The sequence below is a fragment of the Rhipicephalus microplus genome, chromosome X, assembly GCF_043290135.1.
Source record: "Rhipicephalus microplus isolate Deutch F79 chromosome X, USDA_Rmic, whole genome shotgun sequence".
Classification (NCBI taxonomy): domain Eukaryota; kingdom Metazoa; phylum Arthropoda; class Arachnida; order Ixodida; family Ixodidae; genus Rhipicephalus; species Rhipicephalus microplus.
The window spans coordinates 160,414,225-160,432,878 of NC_134710.1; the positions used below are offsets into that span (position 1 = coordinate 160,414,225).

Here is an 18,654-nt window from a genome sequence, read left to right on the forward strand (position 1 = left end):
TAAATTGCTGCAGTTATTACCAGCACTTAAAAAAAGACCAACAGTACTGTGCATGTAGTGCTCATCTGCCAGCCCGTTATCTGTACTTTTTGTATACTTGGCATTATGTTATTGTAAGGCCACCTCTACATCCTTCGCTTCATCTCCTCTGCATGGCGAAACGAAACAATTCTTTGTAAACTAAGAACACATTCCATTGAGAGAACAGGAGTAGGGGCATCGTGCAGTGAGGAGTGGGAGCAGAGCACTGAGAGCAGGGCAATTCTATCTCCCCAATGGAATTCTGCATGCTTCTGAAGAGCAGGTGAGAAGGTGACGAGTGCGGAGAAATATACCATGTGATCAAAACATTCGAAGCCCCCATATTTCCTGTGGGGCAGCAACAAAATATGCATGCAATTTGTCAGTCGCATATTTGCCATTATCTGAATTGGCAGTTACATAGTATGTTTGCGCAGCGATGCATCCACCAAACGTTACTCCGTACACTTAGTAGCAATCATCGATGCTACCATCAAACTACATGTGGTTGCTAAACATTTGCCACCAGCGCTCGATGGCCAAAAATTAAAAAATAAGGAAAATGTGCCGTTTAAAAGCCATGCGAGTCATCATACTGCGCCTACTCCGCATTTCCGGTGACAGCACTACAAACTGGTCCTGCCTGCTCTTGGAGCAGTAAAAGCGCTCTTGCCCTACCACTGGATGACAGCGCTTCTGCACTTGTTCGACCACTGAAACACCCCAGCTCTGAAAAGACCACTTTCAGCATGCTTTCGAGTGCTCCTGTTCTCTCAATGGAATTTGCCATAATAGCAACTGAACTCATCTGTTTAAGACATGTTCATGTGAATGCTGGTTATCACGTAGCTGTGGTTCTTGACAATTGGTGCAACATTTTGTGCACTATGTAGGTGCTTACAGTGGTGACATCTGTGCATGTATTTCAAAGGCTATAAAAGAAGTTTTTGTTGAAATTGCGAGGTTCCCTGCAAAGGCCCACTGAAGCCACAGTTACACAGTTATCAAGTTAAGAGCTGAAAAAGTCACACAAGGTCAATAATTTTAATACAATGCTTTCTTTAGCTTTAGATTAAAAATACTTAACATGCATGTCATTGAATAAAGGACTTTCAATATTACAATCATGAGAAACAAAATGAAGAAACACTGCAGTCTAATTACTACAGCTGGACCAATTAAACTTTTTCCCTTCATGCAACCATCTTCACCTCATGGCAGATTTCTATAGTAGTGGTCAGTCATGTCAATTAATTGAGCCTCACTGTAATATGCTAGCTTCCTAGTTAGCTCGGAAGACAGAATCAAGGTCATCGAATGCAGTAGCTTCAGGTTCAATTCCTGGACTAAGGTTGCATGAACACCTTGCTTTCACTAAATTTGTTATTTCGTGATTTGCTGGGCTATGCACTTCACCTAGTGATACTCGCTAATGAAAAAGAGGTACTTGGAAAACCACGAGAAAGCACGGCATACATTCTGAAAGTGTGATGGTTGTGTGATCTACACCCTGGACCAGAAAAAAAACTTAACTGCAAAGCTTTCTTTACAAGAAACTAATAAATTGCTTTTGTAGCCTCGCACTACAGTCTAATGTATGACCTTAACAGTTTTTGCGCAAGCACACGAAGGCAAAGAAGGTAAACACATAGACAATTGCAATATTTATTTGCGCTCATCCACATGTTTCTCTTTTTTGTCTCCGTGTGCTGCACAAATACTATTAAGATAAGTTCGTTCCAACTAGGCTGAATGGCAGTATCGTTTATATAGTATGACAATTTTCCCTTTCAGTTACTTAGCAATCTAAATTCAACTGTCCTACACAAGAAAGGTGAAAAAATGAATTATAGACCAATATATTGGCAATTTTTAAACACTGTAAAACAACAACAAAAAAAGCTACCAGTGCTGCTGGCACTGCATTAAGTCATCACCTGTAGTGCCTTGATACTAACTCAAAGCACAAGCATTCTCAAATTCTGGATTCATTGGAATCTAACTATAGAAGCCACTATTTTAACTTTTAGCATTCTGGGAGCAGCAGAACTCCGAGCCATCATTCACTACCCAGATCTAAAACATTAACAAGATATGCAAACTGCAACTGCTCAATGTGCACCACACTGAAATACGTACAGTACCGTTCAATGTTAAAAGGAACACTCGAATTAATGTTATTAATATTGCTGGCCCTGTAACAGCAAGGAGATATGGAAACAATCTTCATGCATCTCACTATCCTGTCAAGAAGAGTCAGAACTCTCAAGCAGCAGTAATCTTGAGCAAATCAAAGCCACTATCCTTCTGTAAAACAGAGAAATGTAAACACGCTGTGCAGGCAGGTGTTCCCTTTAATAGTGGACCCATCTGTACATAGAGCAAATTTGAAATTGTAAATAGTGAATTTAGAAGTAAAGTTGGCAATATTTGTCTTTCAAATAAATTTTTACAAAGTATTAAACACTGAATTTTGATTTGGATCCTGGAACAAGGACTGCCCAAGAAAGTTCAAAGAAAGTTTAGGCTACTATAAACAGATCATACAGGTGAATATTCACACATGCATGACAAGCATGCTAAACTGCTAAAAAAACTCAAATTTCTATGAAAGAAGTGACCTTTACTCTTTTATATAAATATGAATACACTGCTAAGTGAGCGGGTAAAAGAAATAATAAATAAATAACATGTCCCAGGAGATCTCAAGTAATTCAGCCGCTGTTGCTTATGTAAAAGAATGCCTATAAACATATAACATACTTCCAACACCATTATATAAAACATAACATTATCAGCTTATATGAACTGATAATAGCTACACAACTGCTTCTTTAATTTGTTAAAATTGCCTTTAATATCAGTGTTGAAACAGTTCTGCTGCTTCATTAAATACATGTTATAGGTTTCAAGTTTCACCCAAGGTTAAAACAAAAAGGCATTTGTAGAAATATGAATGTCATCACGGTATCGTTAAGTATTCTGGTAACCCAAGTGAGAACAAACACAAAAAAAAGACACACACTCCCCCATTTTATTGTGTCTGTGTACTTGCTTATGTTGCTAGAGTGTCCGTACCAACAAGCCCACAATTCAACCTTTATCTTACATAAATAAAAATGCAGACTGGCAGTAAATAGACTGAATAAGTTTCCCTTAAAACTTCAATCATGACCATCAATAGTTATATAAACCCCATGCAGAACAATAAGAGAACTTGGGGACAATGATGCCAAGAGAAGTTTAGGGATATTATTACAAGCAAATGTAAATGTAGAAAACGAAAAGTGGACGAAAAGATAGCTTGCCACCAGCAGGATCCGAACATGCGAGCTTCAAATAACGTGCCCGATGCTCTACCACTGAGCTACAGTGGCAGTCATCCCTCCGTCGACTTTATAGGGTATATATGTGCATTTAAATATGGAAGCGTCAGTCAGCACTGCCTGTTGCCATTGTGGCTAGTGTGAAACACTGTTTTGCCTGTTGGCGTCATGCAGCACATGATCTTATTACGAGCTGGCAGCTGACCAACCATCTCTCGCATACTACCTGAAGGCATCAAGTCTGCCAGAATGAGAGCCTCACTATAAATGAAGGAAAGAAGTGTACATTTAAGGGCTCATTTTCTTTATTAGACACACTTATGATGAGAACAAGTAATATACAATGACGCCAAGGAAAGTATAGGGGAAATTATTAGAAGAAATTATAATTTGAATGTGAAGAGAGAACAGTGGACGAAAAGATAACTTGCCACCAGCAGGATCCAAACCTGCGACCTTCGAATAATGCGTCTGATACTCTACCACTGAGCTACGGTCATCCCCCCATCCACTTTACAGGGTATATATGTTCACTGAAACATGGAAGCATCAGTCAGCACCACCTGTCAGCTATTAGTCAGCTGCTAGCCCGTAATAAGATCAAAAGCTACGTGATGCAGACAGGCAAAAAGTGTTCCACACTCACCGCAATGGCAACAGGCAGCGCTTTGTAAGTTATCTTTTTGTACACTTTTTTTTCTTCACATTTACACTACGATTGCCCCTTCTAATAATATCCCCTAAACTTCTCTTGGCATCACTGCTAGTTTTCATTAATATTGTGTCTAACAATGAAAACAAGCCCTTAAACTTACACTTCTTTCCTTAATGCAACATTAATTAGCCCGGTCTCATACTCAACAGCTAAATATATCAACTTAAGCGTGTGCAGCGTTCCCCTTCATGGGGGATGATCGAGGGTTCATCACAGTGCCAGCCTATCAAGTTAACGTAAGAGGTAGCCTAGACTTTGCCCTCCACCTTCCTCTTGTGCGGAACGCCTACGTGTGTCTCATCCGGCCTTGTTCAGTATTTAGATCTGCAACTTTGTCTCAACAGAATTTGGGGGCTCACGCACTTACCCCCCCCCCCCCCCCCCCACCCCCCGTCCCACACACACACACACACGCGCACACTGTGTGCGCTGCATTTATGTCTAACGTGATTACCTGATGGACCTCAGATTTGGCGCAAAACTAAAAATATTGCGTAGTAGCCGAAACTAACTCTTTATCGCATTAATATAATTCACCACCCAGAAGGCAAGCGTGCGGATCGAGCTGTTCTATAAATTTTATAATTGCAGAAATGGCATACTGACAAGCGGTATGGTTTGTCAGTATGCCATTTCTGCATTAATAAAATTTATAGCATAGCTCTGCACGCTTGCCTTTAGGGTGGTGAATCGCATTAATAGAATTCAACACCCCGAAGGCAAGCGTGCGGAGCTATGCTATAAATTTTATTAATGCAGAAATGACATATAACATTTTCCCATCAGCTGCTAGCCGAGAAATTACAAATCTGATGCTACAAGCTCACGTCTATCGTTTGCGTCGCAGCCCTCAGCTGTCGCGCAGCTCGGACCATACTGGGCACCAACGCAAAATATACATCTACAGAAACAGCTGCTTACAACAGCGCGAAGAGAGTCCGTGTTATCAAAATGACACCGCAGACAGCTGCCGCATCCAAGCGTTGCGATCAACCTGTTCGCGTTGTCATAAAGAATTGCCCTGAAGAGCACACACGTAAGTATCGCCATCCCAGAATGACAGCTTACCTCATACTCATTTCTGTCGTCTTGGCCAAGAGCCTGAGACACCAGTTCCAAAACTAAACCAAACCGATCGCACATTTTGGTCGCGTGCGGCTGGTGCACGCGCGACTTTTAGCTCGGAACTAGCGGGAACGTAGGCTACGTAAACCCTTATGCGACGCACCACGTTCAAACGCAGGAAACACGAGTCCAAAGGCCGGGGGAAGCCAGGTGTTTTCACGCAACAGGCAGCGCGACGTCCGATCGTCTGCTGGTGCGTGCGCGGACACCGCCCACGCGCCCGGCAATCAGCGGGCAATCACGAAATGTTCTGTGACGTCACAAGAGCAGAAACCACGGCAACGGCATGGCAACGGAGCGAACACCACGCTGCCGACTCCACCTTTTCACCCACACCGTGTTTTCACCAGACGTCGCTAGCGGACGGATGCGCGTTTACGACTCGTAGCTCACACCAGCAGAAACACAGAACTCAAACGTATTACGCCCGTACTTTGATTGTACGACCGTTTCCGACACGAGAACGCGGTAACGCAACGACCAATAAATCGGCACGTTCTTGTTAGCGGTCCGCACAGGCTTGCAATGCTGAACAACGGCGTTTTCAGCGACGCCCAAAACGACAAATCGGCCGCAGCATAAATCTGCTCTGGACCAGGCCTCGGTGGGGCCGTGGCAGCAACGGCGAAAAATGGCGGATAAATCTGAAGCTGTATTGGATGGCAAAGCTCTACATGCATTGCGCGTCGTCGACCTCAGATCAGCGCTCGAGAAGCGCGGACTACCAAAAAGTGGAAGCAAGAAGGAACTCGTTGAGCGCTTGAAGCTGGTAAGTTGTGCAGTCTCGGTCAGCGAAGCTGGCTCCAGTGCGCGCTTAAACCTGCAAAGGCTGGGCCGAGGACAGCAACGTCGCTGCTGCTACGAGTGATTCAACGCGAGGCACCGTCTGCTGCCGTCGTCACTGCAGCTTTGCTTGCTTCAGCGACGTGCCACCTTCACTGGAATGCCACCAACCCTCAAAAGCACGTGCAGCGAGCCTCTGTAAACAAACACACGGCGCCTCCTCATAACGTAACTCGGTTTAGTTTTCGCTATGTTATTACGCTCGCACTTGCTTGAGGCTCGACTGTCAGTAGAAGATGCAAAATACGTGAAGCTGCTTTTTAGGCTCTCATAGGCTTGCAGGCATTTAAATTATCACTCATATATCAGTAACTTATTACCTCCCTTGAGGTGGGTCGGCTGCCTGGTAGAGGCGAAAGTGTATCTGTGGGCATTACTAGGTGTAAACTGAATGTTGCGCGTTGCATTGCACGTACAAATTGAACGTATCTATTATTTATTTTCGCAGCAACTTAAGATAGAGAAACTGCACGAGGAGTCTTTGAAGGCTGAAGGTGAGTTACATGTGCCTCAGCAATAACTCTACATGGTGTATAATGCATATTACCACTTCCTTTTCTTACAGATCGGGTGCCCAACCTTGACGTAAGTGAACAATTCTTACGCTGCAGTTGCATGCTACGATAGCCTGCTTTGGCCGAGTTGGTTCGTATTAAATAACGTAGGTACAGTGCAACAAATTTGATTCCTAATCAGTGATACAGAGACCAGAAATCGTGTGTCGCCCTCATCTTGGGCAGAGCGTGAAAACACAACTGCCTATATCATCCGTATCTTGTGTCTCTGACCTAGTCTTGCATTAGCAGTAAACATTTCATACCTGCTTGCAGGACGACACATTTGTCTACTGCCTTAATCTTGTACTTATGCTGCACTATTTTTCCTGTCACATTTGCAGCTCCAAGATGAGCTGACTGGTCAGAATGACTTTGTCAGGCAGTACTTGGCGGCACAACAACAAACGTATTCTCTGCAGCTTAAAGAGCGCAGACAGGCTGAAATGCGTAAGTAGGATGTGCATTTGTTTCATTGGTTTCACTGCATCTGCACAAGAAGTGAATTTACTCTTGCTTTTGTCATAAATATTAAGATAAATCTTGCACTGTAGAAAAGTTTGTACTCCCTGCTCTGCTTTAGTATTGACACTACAAATGTAATTTGCACGTCATGTCAGCAAACTCATATCAAGCCTTTAAAATTTATTTACATGTATGCTATGAGAATGTAACTACCTAAGTACTGTTTACTTTCCTCTTGCATTTTTTAGGTCATTAGTTAGCATTATTTAATGAAAATGTAGTGCAGCATAGCTATTTGGCTTAGTTGAAAACTGTTCATGCCTAAGAAGCGAGGGAAAAGGAAACAAAACAAGAAACATGGGACAGGCACTTTTTGACAATGAAGTTTATTAATGGAAAACTTTTTCATTAATAAAACTAATTGCTAGACAATGCCTGTCAGGTGCCTTTGTCCCCATGTATTTTCCCAACACTCCGTAAGCGTGAACTTTGACGTGTTCCGTTGCATGCAGACTTTCCCAATTCAGCCATTGTACAGTATAATGAGAAATATTCAAACTTATTTTCATGCATACAGCTCCTAAGCTTAAAATATTTGAGGGGGCTGCATAGAAATAATTAAATATCTGAAAAAGCACCACATGCTTAGACAGTTGGCATGCAGTGACATCAGTGCCCACAAACATGACGCTGACAAATAAAATGATCAGCGCTTGCACAGAGACTGAATGCATCAATAGGCTTCAGTAACAGTGATGGATGACCCTCTATTGTCCTGGCACCCACGTAAAGCGAGATAGCTCGACTGTTGGTGTATTGAAACGAACAAAGCGAACAAAGCCTCGAGATACAACATTGGTAATGCATGGCAATCCTCGAAGCTCCTTCAGCCCCTTTCCTGTTGACCGATTGTGTAAAGTGCGAGGCTTTGGCAGCATATAGATATCTAATGAAAATGATGGGTGCAGGTCATATCTGCTTGCAGCCTGTTCATTTGTTTTGTTTGGATGCAGTATAGATCATTTGTTGGGCAGCCTGTTTAGAGCGGTAATGTTGGCACGGAAGCACCTAGTTGCAAATTTTTTCTAATCCCGTGCACTTTCTTTACAGCCTAGAAAAATTTAAATCAATGCAGCTACTTTCCTAGCAAGAAACTATTTGAATCGTTGGGTATGTACTGTGCAACACAGCACAGCAAATAGAAAAGAGACTCACAATTGCATTGTGTGTCCATCCTCTATCTGTTATTCTATCTGTTGCAGTGCGAGTCCTGAAAGATGTAGCCTTACCAAGAACCAATTAGCCCAAATACAGGCCCTCGATCAGAAGATTTAGACATATTTTCTATACTCATGGGCTTTGCACAATTTCCATTGAAAATTTCATATTCACATGGAAAACAAATTTTTTTCCTTGCTCATCTCATGACCATGTCAATAATATTGATACGAAGTGTCAATATTATTGACAAACAAGGGAAGCGTGGGTAGAAAAAGAAGACGAAATTGATTCTACTGCGATTCCCCTGAGTGGGTACGAGCCATGGGGAGGAATGGTGATCATCATCATACTGTGATCGCGGACTCGGTGCGCATTAAAACCCCACCCCTTAAGTTACCTTATCATACGTAACAATTTGGTGGAAGGTGCTGGGTAGGATGAACCCAAAGACGGGAGCTTCACTACCAGGACTTCGGCGCAACCGTCGCCTCGCCGGACTTCCACTTTCGCCGATCGTAATGGCCCGGAAGCAGCCATCCAACGCTTCGAGGCCAACTCCTATGGGTTCCGTGCTGTACTACAGAGTGCCACCAAACTTTGGCGGGACCTCAGGAGAAGACGTCGACGTGTGGCTCAAGAACTACAAGCGGGTGAGCAAAATCAATGGCTTGGACTCGAACGAACAGCTCAATCATGTTGTATTCTCGTTAACTGACACCGCCCTCATGTGGTACGAGAACCACGAGGACATGTTCACGACTTGGGATCCTTTTGTTGAAGAAGTGCAGAAGTGCTTCGGTGATTCGGACGCAAAGAAAAAACGCGCAGAGCAAACATTGTCTTAGAGGGTACAGCTTCCAGGAGAAACATGTACGATGTACATTGAAGAAATATTGCAGCTGTGCAACATCGTGAATGCAAGGATGTCTGAAGAAGACAAGGTTGGACATGTTCTCAAGGGTATAGCCGAAGACGTGTACAATTTCTTCATTGAGAAAGACTACTTGAAATCCATGTCCGACGTGACGAAGCACTGTCGTACCTTTGAATCCCTCAAGATCCGACGAATTTCTCCGAAATTCGGCCGCCTGTCCAACGTCTCCACTGTAGCTAGTGTAAAAAAAAGTGCCGCCTAACGACCTTGCTTTGACCATGCGGCAGGTCGTCAGAGAAGAGCTGCTTCGATGTCAGCAGACCTATCATCGCCTCAGCGATTTCCAGGATGCGTACGCAAGCGAACCAGAACGTGTGCGGACTCCTGTTTCTCTTCCACCATGGCAACCATCGATCAACGCAGCAGACGCTTATGACGCTTAGGCACACGGCAGGCTGGATTCCCACGTAAATCACCTCCAAACTACGAACAAAGTTTTCGCTCGCCTGTTTACCCAACATCGCCTGCCTACGGTGCCCCTCAAGGGCGGCACCACTATTCCATGCCTTCCGAGAGGAGTCGCTACTCTGAGCAGCCACGTGCCCCTCGACCAAATCCGGTGTGCTACAACTGTGGCGTCCCTGGTCACATTGCACGTTTTTGTGACCACCGCCCATATCAGCGACAGTCTTGGTACATGTCTCACCAACCTTCCGACCATGCGCTCTCCACGTCACTGAAACCACGCGCACCTATTGGTCATGCTACCCCCCGCCGGCCTCTGATCGAAGTTTGATGCCACCACCAGTTCCATGTGCTCCACAATTGCCGTCGCCACGGCGACGCGCACGGACACCTCCGCCGGAAAACTAGTCGGTGGCCGCGAGATCACAGGTGCTATCTACAGATATACCCCCGTCAGCGTTTATGTTGAAGAATAAAGTTCATGTAGTTGTCAATAGAGTGGCTACTATGGCACTTGTGAATACTGGCGCCACAGTCTCAGTGATGAGTCAAAATTTTAAGAACCTGCTAGGACCAAAAGTGATGTTCCGCCTGAACCGTGGGGTGACATTTCGTGGTGTAAGTGGTGACGTGTTGTGTCCGGTGGGATATTATACTGTGGACGTCCCGCTGTGTGGCAAGGTGTGTTGCACAGAATTTGCGGTTATTCCGCGGTCTACAGATGACGTTATCTTGGGTATCGACTTCTTGTGTCAGTGTGGGTCAACTGTAGACTGCAGAAGTGGGCACCTTTCTATACATGGTACTTTCCCAACGGCGCTCTTGGAAAATTCTTGTGCGGAGGAATGCATCTTTTTCGTCTCCGTGGACACAGTGGTTCCTGCATTTTCTGCTGTGTGTGTTCCCGTGACATGTTCCAGTAAGAACTGTGGCACGTTTGACACCACGCTCGAACAGATTCCCTTGGCATGCCTGAAAAAGAACATCCCCATTCCCCACTGTATAGTGTCAGTCCTTGATAGACGGGCAGGTCTGTTTACAATGAACAGTTCCATGGAGCTTGCAGTTTTGCCAGGCGGCATGAAACTTGCAGTATTTAGACCCGAATCATCTATGACGCTGGTTGCGCTTATTGATGCTACAAGCCAAAATGAACATCTAGGCTTAGAAGGTTCAGAGGATGCCCAATTACTACAAATGGTCAGCAAGTCACTTGACCAAAGCGAACGTCATGCACTGCTCAACGTTCTATCTAAGCACTTGAAAGTGTTAAATTTTTCTAAAAACAGCCAAAGGCCCTTAATCCCAGCGTCCCGGATACGTCACCAGGTCCACACCGAGTTGGCGCATCCCATTAGGTAGAAACCTTACCGAGTGGCACCATCGGAGCGCAAGATCATTGACGAGCAAGTCCAAGAAATGCTGGAAAAGGGAATAATACAGGAATCTGCAAGTCTGTGGGCTGCTCCCGTCATTCTAGTGAGGAAGAAAGATGGTACGTGGAGATTTTGCGTTGACTACCGCCAAATTAATTCTGTTACCAAGAAAAACGTCTATCCACTGCCGCGCATCGATGACGCTCTAGACTGCCTGCATTCCGCGTCCTACTTTTCATCCGTTGACCTGAGATCAGCTTACTGGCAAATTACGATGCACGCAGCTGACAAAGAAAAGACGGCATTCGTTACGACCGATGGACTTAACGAGTTCAACGTTATGCCATTCGGATTATGTAATGCTCCTGCCACATTCGAAAAATTTATGGACTCTGTATTGTGTGGTTTAAAATGGCATATATGCATGTGTTACCTTGACGATGTCGTAATTTTTAGACATACGTTTGAGGAGCACATCACCCGCCGAGACCTCGTGCTCAACTGCATTGAAAAAGCTGGCCTTGTATTGAATTAAAAAAAGTGGCACTTTGGCGAGTGACAGACATTGGTGTTGGGACATCTCGCCGACAAAGATGGCATTAGACCTGACCCACAAAAGACAGCGGTTGTTGAATCGTTCAAGCGGCCTAAATCTGTGAAACAACTGCATAGCTTCATCGGGCTGTGCTCGTATTTCCGCCAGTTCATACCCAGGTTTGCGGATGTCGTTCACCCCCTGATGAGCCTTCTACACAAGAACAGCCCGTTTCAGTGGACCTCCGAGTGTGACGCCGCTTTTCACCAGCTGAAGTGTTTAACTTCGCAGCCAATACTTCGGCACTTCAATCCTTCGTCGCCTACGGAAATTCACACAGACGCAAGTGGCATCGGTATCGGTGCTGTTCTCGTTCAGCGTTCTGGCAAGAAGGAAGATGTTGTGGCGTACGCAAGTCTTTAAGCAAGCCTGAACGCAACTACACAGTGACCGAACAGGAATGCCTAGCGGTAGTATTTGCCGTACAACGGTTTCGCTCATACATTTATGGTCGCCCGTTCACTATCGTCACAGATCACCATTCTCTGTCTTGGCTGGTCAACCTTCATGACCCACCCAGCCGCCTCGCACGATGGAACATTCGTTTGCAAGAATATGTCTTCACTATTTCATACAAGACTGGCCGTCTACACGCTGATGCGGATTTCCTCTCCAGGATGCCGCTACCGACAACAGATTGTGAAGCCGATAACTTTGACCATCTTATCGCTTCTCTGTCGTCGGGCTTTCCCGATGCCGTGACTTTCGCCGCTGAGCAGCGTAATGACCCAAACTTGAAAGCTCTCTTCTGTGGAGCAAGAAAGTCATTAAGCGAAGGCCGATTCTGCGTCCGAAATGGTCTTCTTTACCAGAGAAACTTGTCCACGATGGGCGCCTGCTTTCTGCTGGTTGTTCCTGCGTCCCTCGAAATGTCTGTTCTGCGTCTCACGCATGATGACCCCACCTCTGATCATCTAGGAACCGCACGAACACTTAGTCGCACGAAAGAGCGGTTGGTTCTATTGGACGAAAATGAGCAAGACAATTCAGAACTACGTGGCCAGCTGTACGCTGTGCCAGAGCCACAAGCGGCCCTCCTCGGGTCCAGTTGGTCACCTGCAACCTGTAAAGCCTCCCGGTTCTCCTTTTGAAAAGGTCAGCATTGATCTGATGGGACCATTTCCACGATCCTGGAAAGGTAACCGGTGGATAATTGTATGCGCCGACTACCTGACGCGGTACTGCGAGACAGCTGCCTTATCCTCCGCCACGGCAGTCCAGGTTTTGGAGTTCCTGTTGCATTCAGTCATCCGACACGGGCCACCTCACGTGATGATAAGTGACCGTGGATGAAAATTTACCGCTGATATTGTGAAATCATTACTTCGTTTGTGTGCCTCCAAGTTCCGACACTCAACTGCATATCATCCATAAACTAACGGCCTCACTGAGTGCACAAACCAAACGTTCATCAACATGTTGTCAATGTATGTCACCTCCAACCACAAAAACTGGGATGAAGTATTACCATTCGGCACGTACGCCTTCAACACGGTGAAACACGAAACGACAGGCTACAGCCCTTTCTATCTGCTCTACGCTCGCTCACCTCGACATACGCTGGACACTATCTTTCCTTTTGCCGTCCATGACGATTTAACAATTGCAGAAACTTTGTGTCGTGCGGAAGAGACACGCGACTTGCCTGCTTACGTACACTGGCGGCATAAGAGTCCTCCAAAACTCGCTACGACAGTCAACACCGGCATGCAACCTATGCCCCCGGTGATCTAGTGTGGGTGTGGACCCCAATACACAGACGTGGCTTGAGCCATAAGCTACTGGCACACTACGCTGGTCTGTTCGTGATACTTGATCGTCTCAGCGAGGTCAACTATGAAATTGCACGTGTCACCACTAGTGGCCGACGTTCATGCAAGACAGAGGTGACCCATGTTGCCCGCCTGAAGTTGTTTACACGAAGAATACAAGAATGACTCGCCCAGAGGGCTTCGCCTGAGACAGGAGGAATGATACGAAGTGTCACTACTAGGAAAAAAACAAGGAAAGCGCGGGTAGAAAAGGAAGACGACGTTGCTTCTACTGCGATTCCCCTGAGTGGGTACGAGCCATGGCAGGGGAATGGTAATCATCAACATACTGTGATCGCGTACTCGGTGCGCATTAAAACCGCACCCCTTAAGTTACCTTACCATACGTAACAATATATTTTGCAAGTTTGAGAACTGAGAACAGCACATTGTTTTAGGAGAAAATTTACACTTGCTTTAAAAGATTCCCCTAGATGACAACAGGAGGATTGGATAGCTAGAGAGAGCATTTAGGTTTTGTACCTCTCCCCCCCCCCCCCCATCTAAATTTAATTTTATACAAATGTATAAACACGAGCATTCACTTATACAAGGAGGAGTTGTAATGCATTAATCCACCTAAAATCTCGACAAATAATTTACCTCCTTAAAAAAGGTCAGCATTGGTTCCGACTGCAATATGTACCACGAAGCTGCATCATTGTGCAGTAATGTTTTTTCTGCCTGGTGACAGAATCATTATGCAACTGCCTTTTGTGTCAGCATTTTCTTTGGTCATGCTATATTGCTGCTGTCAACTTGTATTCATTTATTTTGAAAACAAGTCAGCACTAATTAAATGTAATAAATTTAGCAATAGCCTGCTTGCTTATGGTCATTCTGTAGCTGCTTTACACTGAAAGCAAGCCACTGTTCAAGAAACTTGTCCTTAATAAGCAAAGCAACTAATATGTGGACGCAAGCATACTGACCACAAAGTGTCTAAAGTGCCAACCACTGGCATGCGTATGCACGCGCTTACGCGTCAAAAGCGTCTAGTCGCGCCTGTGGAGGAAAAGGGCGCGCAACCACTAGCACTCGTCAACCGCGTTGACGACCATGCGTCCAAGGCCGATGCACAATGTTGCTTGACCTTTTGGCTTACAACTGTCCAAATTCAGCACAGAACGGCACGTTTTTAACTGGAGCGTGTTTATATGTTTTAGAGGATATGAGAACACGTTAAAAAATTGATAGTGCTTCACCCACTACAGTTTAGACTATTTTAGAAGTAATTGACATTCCAGTGCCCAAAGTAACTACAGCTGTATGCATCAGAAATCAACATCGGTGCGTGGGCCGCTCCTGCGAATTAACATTCGCGTCTAGCATACTGTACGTCTATCATAGGCGTGTGCAGAGTTCTCCTTAAGGAGGGGGAGGGCAAAAGTTTGTCACAGTGCCCCCCCCCCCCCCCCCTCCATGTAGGGGCTGACTTAGCGCTCCCTCCCTATTATGTTAATATATGGAGTTGACATTGAGCCCCCCCCTCCTCTCTTCGGTGAATGAGGCGGCGGCTGCCTCCTGATCAGGTTTACAAACCACCGGGTTTCTATACCTGCACTACCAAATTTATTAACAATATTTTGAATATGCTGGTACCTTCAGTATATTTACACATCATATTTTATAGCACTCAACTTAATAATCACGCCTGAAACTTCATGATCTGACAGATTTAAGTCAGTCATAGGACTACAATTGAGGCCAGAGTAGCAGGCTTTCGGTTGATGTGTGTGTTCGAAATATCCTCTAATGCAACAAAGCACACCGGGTTCTTATTGATACAACAGATATTGGTCATAAGATAGGAACCAAATACTGCCTAGAATGCCTTCGGGCATTTTCCATAGTCGAAATGTGCTCTAATCCAACTAACTGTGCCTGACACTTCATGATGTGACAGATATTGGTCATAATATTGCAACTGAACCTTGCATGGAAGACTTCTGGACGTTGACTTTACTCAAAGTGTTCTCTAAAACGACAGATGACACCCAACTGTTCATAAAGTCACAGATATCGGTCATAATATTAGAACTGAAACCTTAATGCAAGACTTTTGGACGTTGTCTTTACTCAAAGTATTCTATAAAACGACAAACGACACCCAACTGTTTATGAAGTCACATTTATCAGTCATAATATTAGAACTGAATCCTTAATGGAAGACTTCTGCACGTTTTCTTCAGTCAAAGTATTCTCTAAAACGACAGATGACAGCCATCTGTTCATGAAGTCACAGATATCGGTCATAATGTTAGAACTGAAACCTTAATGCAAGACTTCTGGACGTTGTCTTTAATCAAAGTATTCTCTAAAACGACGAACGACACCCAACTGTTCATGAAGTCACAGATATTGGTCGTAATATTAGAACTGAAACCTGTATGGAAGACTTCTGGATGTTGTCTTTAGTCAAAGTATTCTCTAAAATGACAAACGACACCGAACTGTTTATGAAGTCGCATTTATCAGTTATAATATTAGAACTGAAATCTTAATGCAAGACTTCTAGACGTTGTCTTCAGTCAAAGTATTCTCTAAAACGACAGACAACACCAAACTGTTCATGAAGTCACAAATATCGGTCATAATATTAGAACTGAAACCTGTATGGAAGACTTCTGGATGTTGTCTTTAGTCAAAGTATTCTCTAAAATGACAAACGACACCCAACTGTTTATGAAGTTGCATTTATCAGTTATAATATTAGAACTGAAACCTTAATGGAAGACTTTTGGACATTGTCTTTAATCTAAGTATTCTCTAAAACGACAGACGACACCCAACTGTTTATGAAGTCACAGATATCGGTCATAATATTGGAACTGAACCCTGTATGGAAGACTTCCAGACGTTGTATTTAGTCAAATTATTCTCTAACCGCACCCAACTGTTCATAAAGTCACTGATATGGGTCATAATATTGGAACTGATCCCTGTATAGAAGGCTTTTGAACGTTGTCTGCAGCTGAAATGTTCTCCAATGCAACAACCCACACCCTACTCTTCATGATGTGACGGATTTAGGTCATAAGGCTGTAATTTTGCCCTGTGCGGAGGGCTTTTGAATGATAAGCGTATTGGAAATATCCTCTAATGCAAGAAACCACATCTGGCTCTTAATGATACAACAGATACTGGTCATAAGAATGGAACGAAGCACTACGTAGAATGCCTCTGGGCATTTTTTGTAGTCAAATCAAAATATGCTCTAATGCAACTAACTGTACTTAAAACTTTCATGATAAGACAGATATTGGCGATACGACTGCAACTGAACCCTGTATGGAAGACTTCTGGAGGTTGTCTGTAGTTAAAGTATTCTCTAAAACGACAAACCGCGCCTAACTCTTCATGAAGTCACAGATATCGGTCATATTACTGGAACTGAATCCTTCATGGAAAGCAGCCAAAATGTTCTTCAATGCAATAAAACACACCTGACGCATCATGATGCAACAGATATTAGTGATCAGATTGGAACCGAGCACAGCGTGGAACACTTTTGGATGGTATATTTGTTTATTTTCAAATACGGCAGCCTAATGTGAGGCTACTGCAAAAGTGGCGTACATATATACAAACTGAAAGGATTTAAACAGTAATATCACAATAAGTGTGCCAAGGTAAACAAATATCACTACCCTTGAGTGCACCCCGGTAAGAAATCAGAGAAATAGAACATTATTACAATACAAGTGCCTCCAAAAAGTCAGACACCCTGGTATTAGGAATCAAACCAACTAGATCAATCCAGTGTTTGATAACTTTATTCGAACGTGTTAGAGAGTACTACAAATGACTTCTAAGCTGGATGGTGATTGCGGATCAGTGCTGTGTTGAAGGCTTCAGCACTTTGCTGGTAGTTTAAATATCCTTTAACATCTACAAAATGCATCTGACACTTCTTGATGAGACAGACATTGGTTTTGAAATTACAGCCAAGCACTGTGGCTTTCACATGTCATCAATTGTCAAAATATCCTATAATACAACAAAGTATGCCCAAAATTTTTTATGGGACAGATACCGATCATAGGATTGCACCAAAGCACCGTACAAAAGTTTTGGCAAGTTTTCCAACAGAGCTAAACTGGATATGCTTAAGTGCATGCATGTATATAATCCAAGTTAATGCATGTATTAAAAAACTTAACAGAAATGAAGCACTCCTTGGAAACACATACAAATATTCAATGTTCGAAACCATCGAATAATATTGCTACGTAGCCGACATATCAGTGGTCAGAAGACGACAACGAGGAAGTGGTCTATCGGTTGTGCGTGCCGTCTTCCATCTTAGTCGACGCCATACGCAACAGTTTGAATATAGATTTTAAATAGACACGCCTCGTGTCATTTTTACGTAACATCTTTGTGGTGGACGTGCTGGGTACTTCCCCGTCTTCATCACGAAGTTCTGCAACGGCCGCATCATCATAGGTCCTACCATGTCACAGGTTGAACAACCATAGTCTTCACCACCTGCCCCTACCGTGACTTCTACATACGTCGTTCTACCTCCTGCTCGTGATCCCGGTGTATTTTCCGGTCAGGATGGCGTTGACGTCGACAAATGGATCAACCGGTTCGAACGAGTCAGCGCAAGCTATAGGTGGGACCCGACTCTAATGCTTGCCAATGTGCTTTTTTACCTCGATGGCCCACCGCGAGTGTGGTTCGAGACGCACGAAGCGGAGATTACGAGCTGGGACTCCTTTAAAGAGAAGATCCGCGACCTTTTTGGCGACACCGTTGGGCGGCAGATCGCAGCGCGGAATCAACTGGCGGCTCGTGCACAGACGTCGACGGAGTCGTACGTCGCGTAGATTCACGACGTCATCGCCCTATGCCGCCAGATTGACGAGCACATGAGTGAGTCTGAGAAAGTGGTCTATGTGCTGAAAGGCATAGCAGACGACACATTTAATCTTTTAGTTTACAACAACGTTGCCACCGTCGACACCATCTTTAAAGAGTGCCGGCGGTTCGAAGAAGCCAAGAGCCGCCGTATTACTCAGCGATTCACCTGGCTGCCCAACACGGCCGCAACCTCATCGTGTGAAGCTGCCCGCCAGTCCCCCGCGTATGAACAATGTCGTGATGCTTCTCTGCAACAACTTATTGACCGTCTCGAATCTGCTCCGAACGACACGTCACTTCGCATGTACGTCCTCCTGAACGGCACGCTGTACCGTCGTAGCCTCCAGCCAGATGGCCCTGAGCTCCTTCTTGTCGTGCCGAAAAATTTGCGTTT

General features: G+C 44.5%; 2 protein-coding genes across 8 annotated transcripts in view; one reads left to right on the plus strand and one right to left on the minus strand.

The window, feature by feature from the left end:
• Nucleotides 1-18,654, minus strand: part of LOC119177087 (DNA transposase THAP9) — a 100,515-nt gene that overhangs the window by 51,896 nt on the left and 29,965 nt on the right. Inside the window, exon 1 of one of the 6 annotated variants that reach the window (XM_075878088.1) lies at nucleotides 5,131-5,425. The exons of 4 other annotated variants lie outside the window; for them this stretch is intronic. In XM_075878088.1, the coding sequence (XP_075734203.1) occupies nucleotides 5,131-5,205 (75 nt within the window). In that variant the 5' untranslated portion in view covers nucleotides 5,206-5,425. Of the gene's footprint in view, nucleotides 1-5,130; nucleotides 5,426-18,654 lie in introns of those variants that run through there. One more of the 6 variants, XM_037428471.2, reaches the window with a different exon arrangement.
• Nucleotides 5,582-18,654, plus strand: part of LOC119177086 (uncharacterized) — a 119,431-nt gene continuing 106,358 nt past the window's right edge. For both annotated transcript variants that reach the window (XR_005110534.2, XM_037428470.2), the window contains exons 1-4: nucleotides 5,582-5,956; nucleotides 6,479-6,524; nucleotides 6,596-6,615; nucleotides 6,929-7,034. Coding sequence is in view for 1 of the 2 variants with exons in the window: in XM_037428470.2 (XP_037284367.2) it covers nucleotides 5,819-5,956; nucleotides 6,479-6,524; nucleotides 6,596-6,615; nucleotides 6,929-7,034 (310 nt within the window). In the remaining variant the exon portion in view is untranslated. The remainder of the gene's footprint in view (nucleotides 5,957-6,478; nucleotides 6,525-6,595; nucleotides 6,616-6,928; nucleotides 7,035-18,654) is intronic.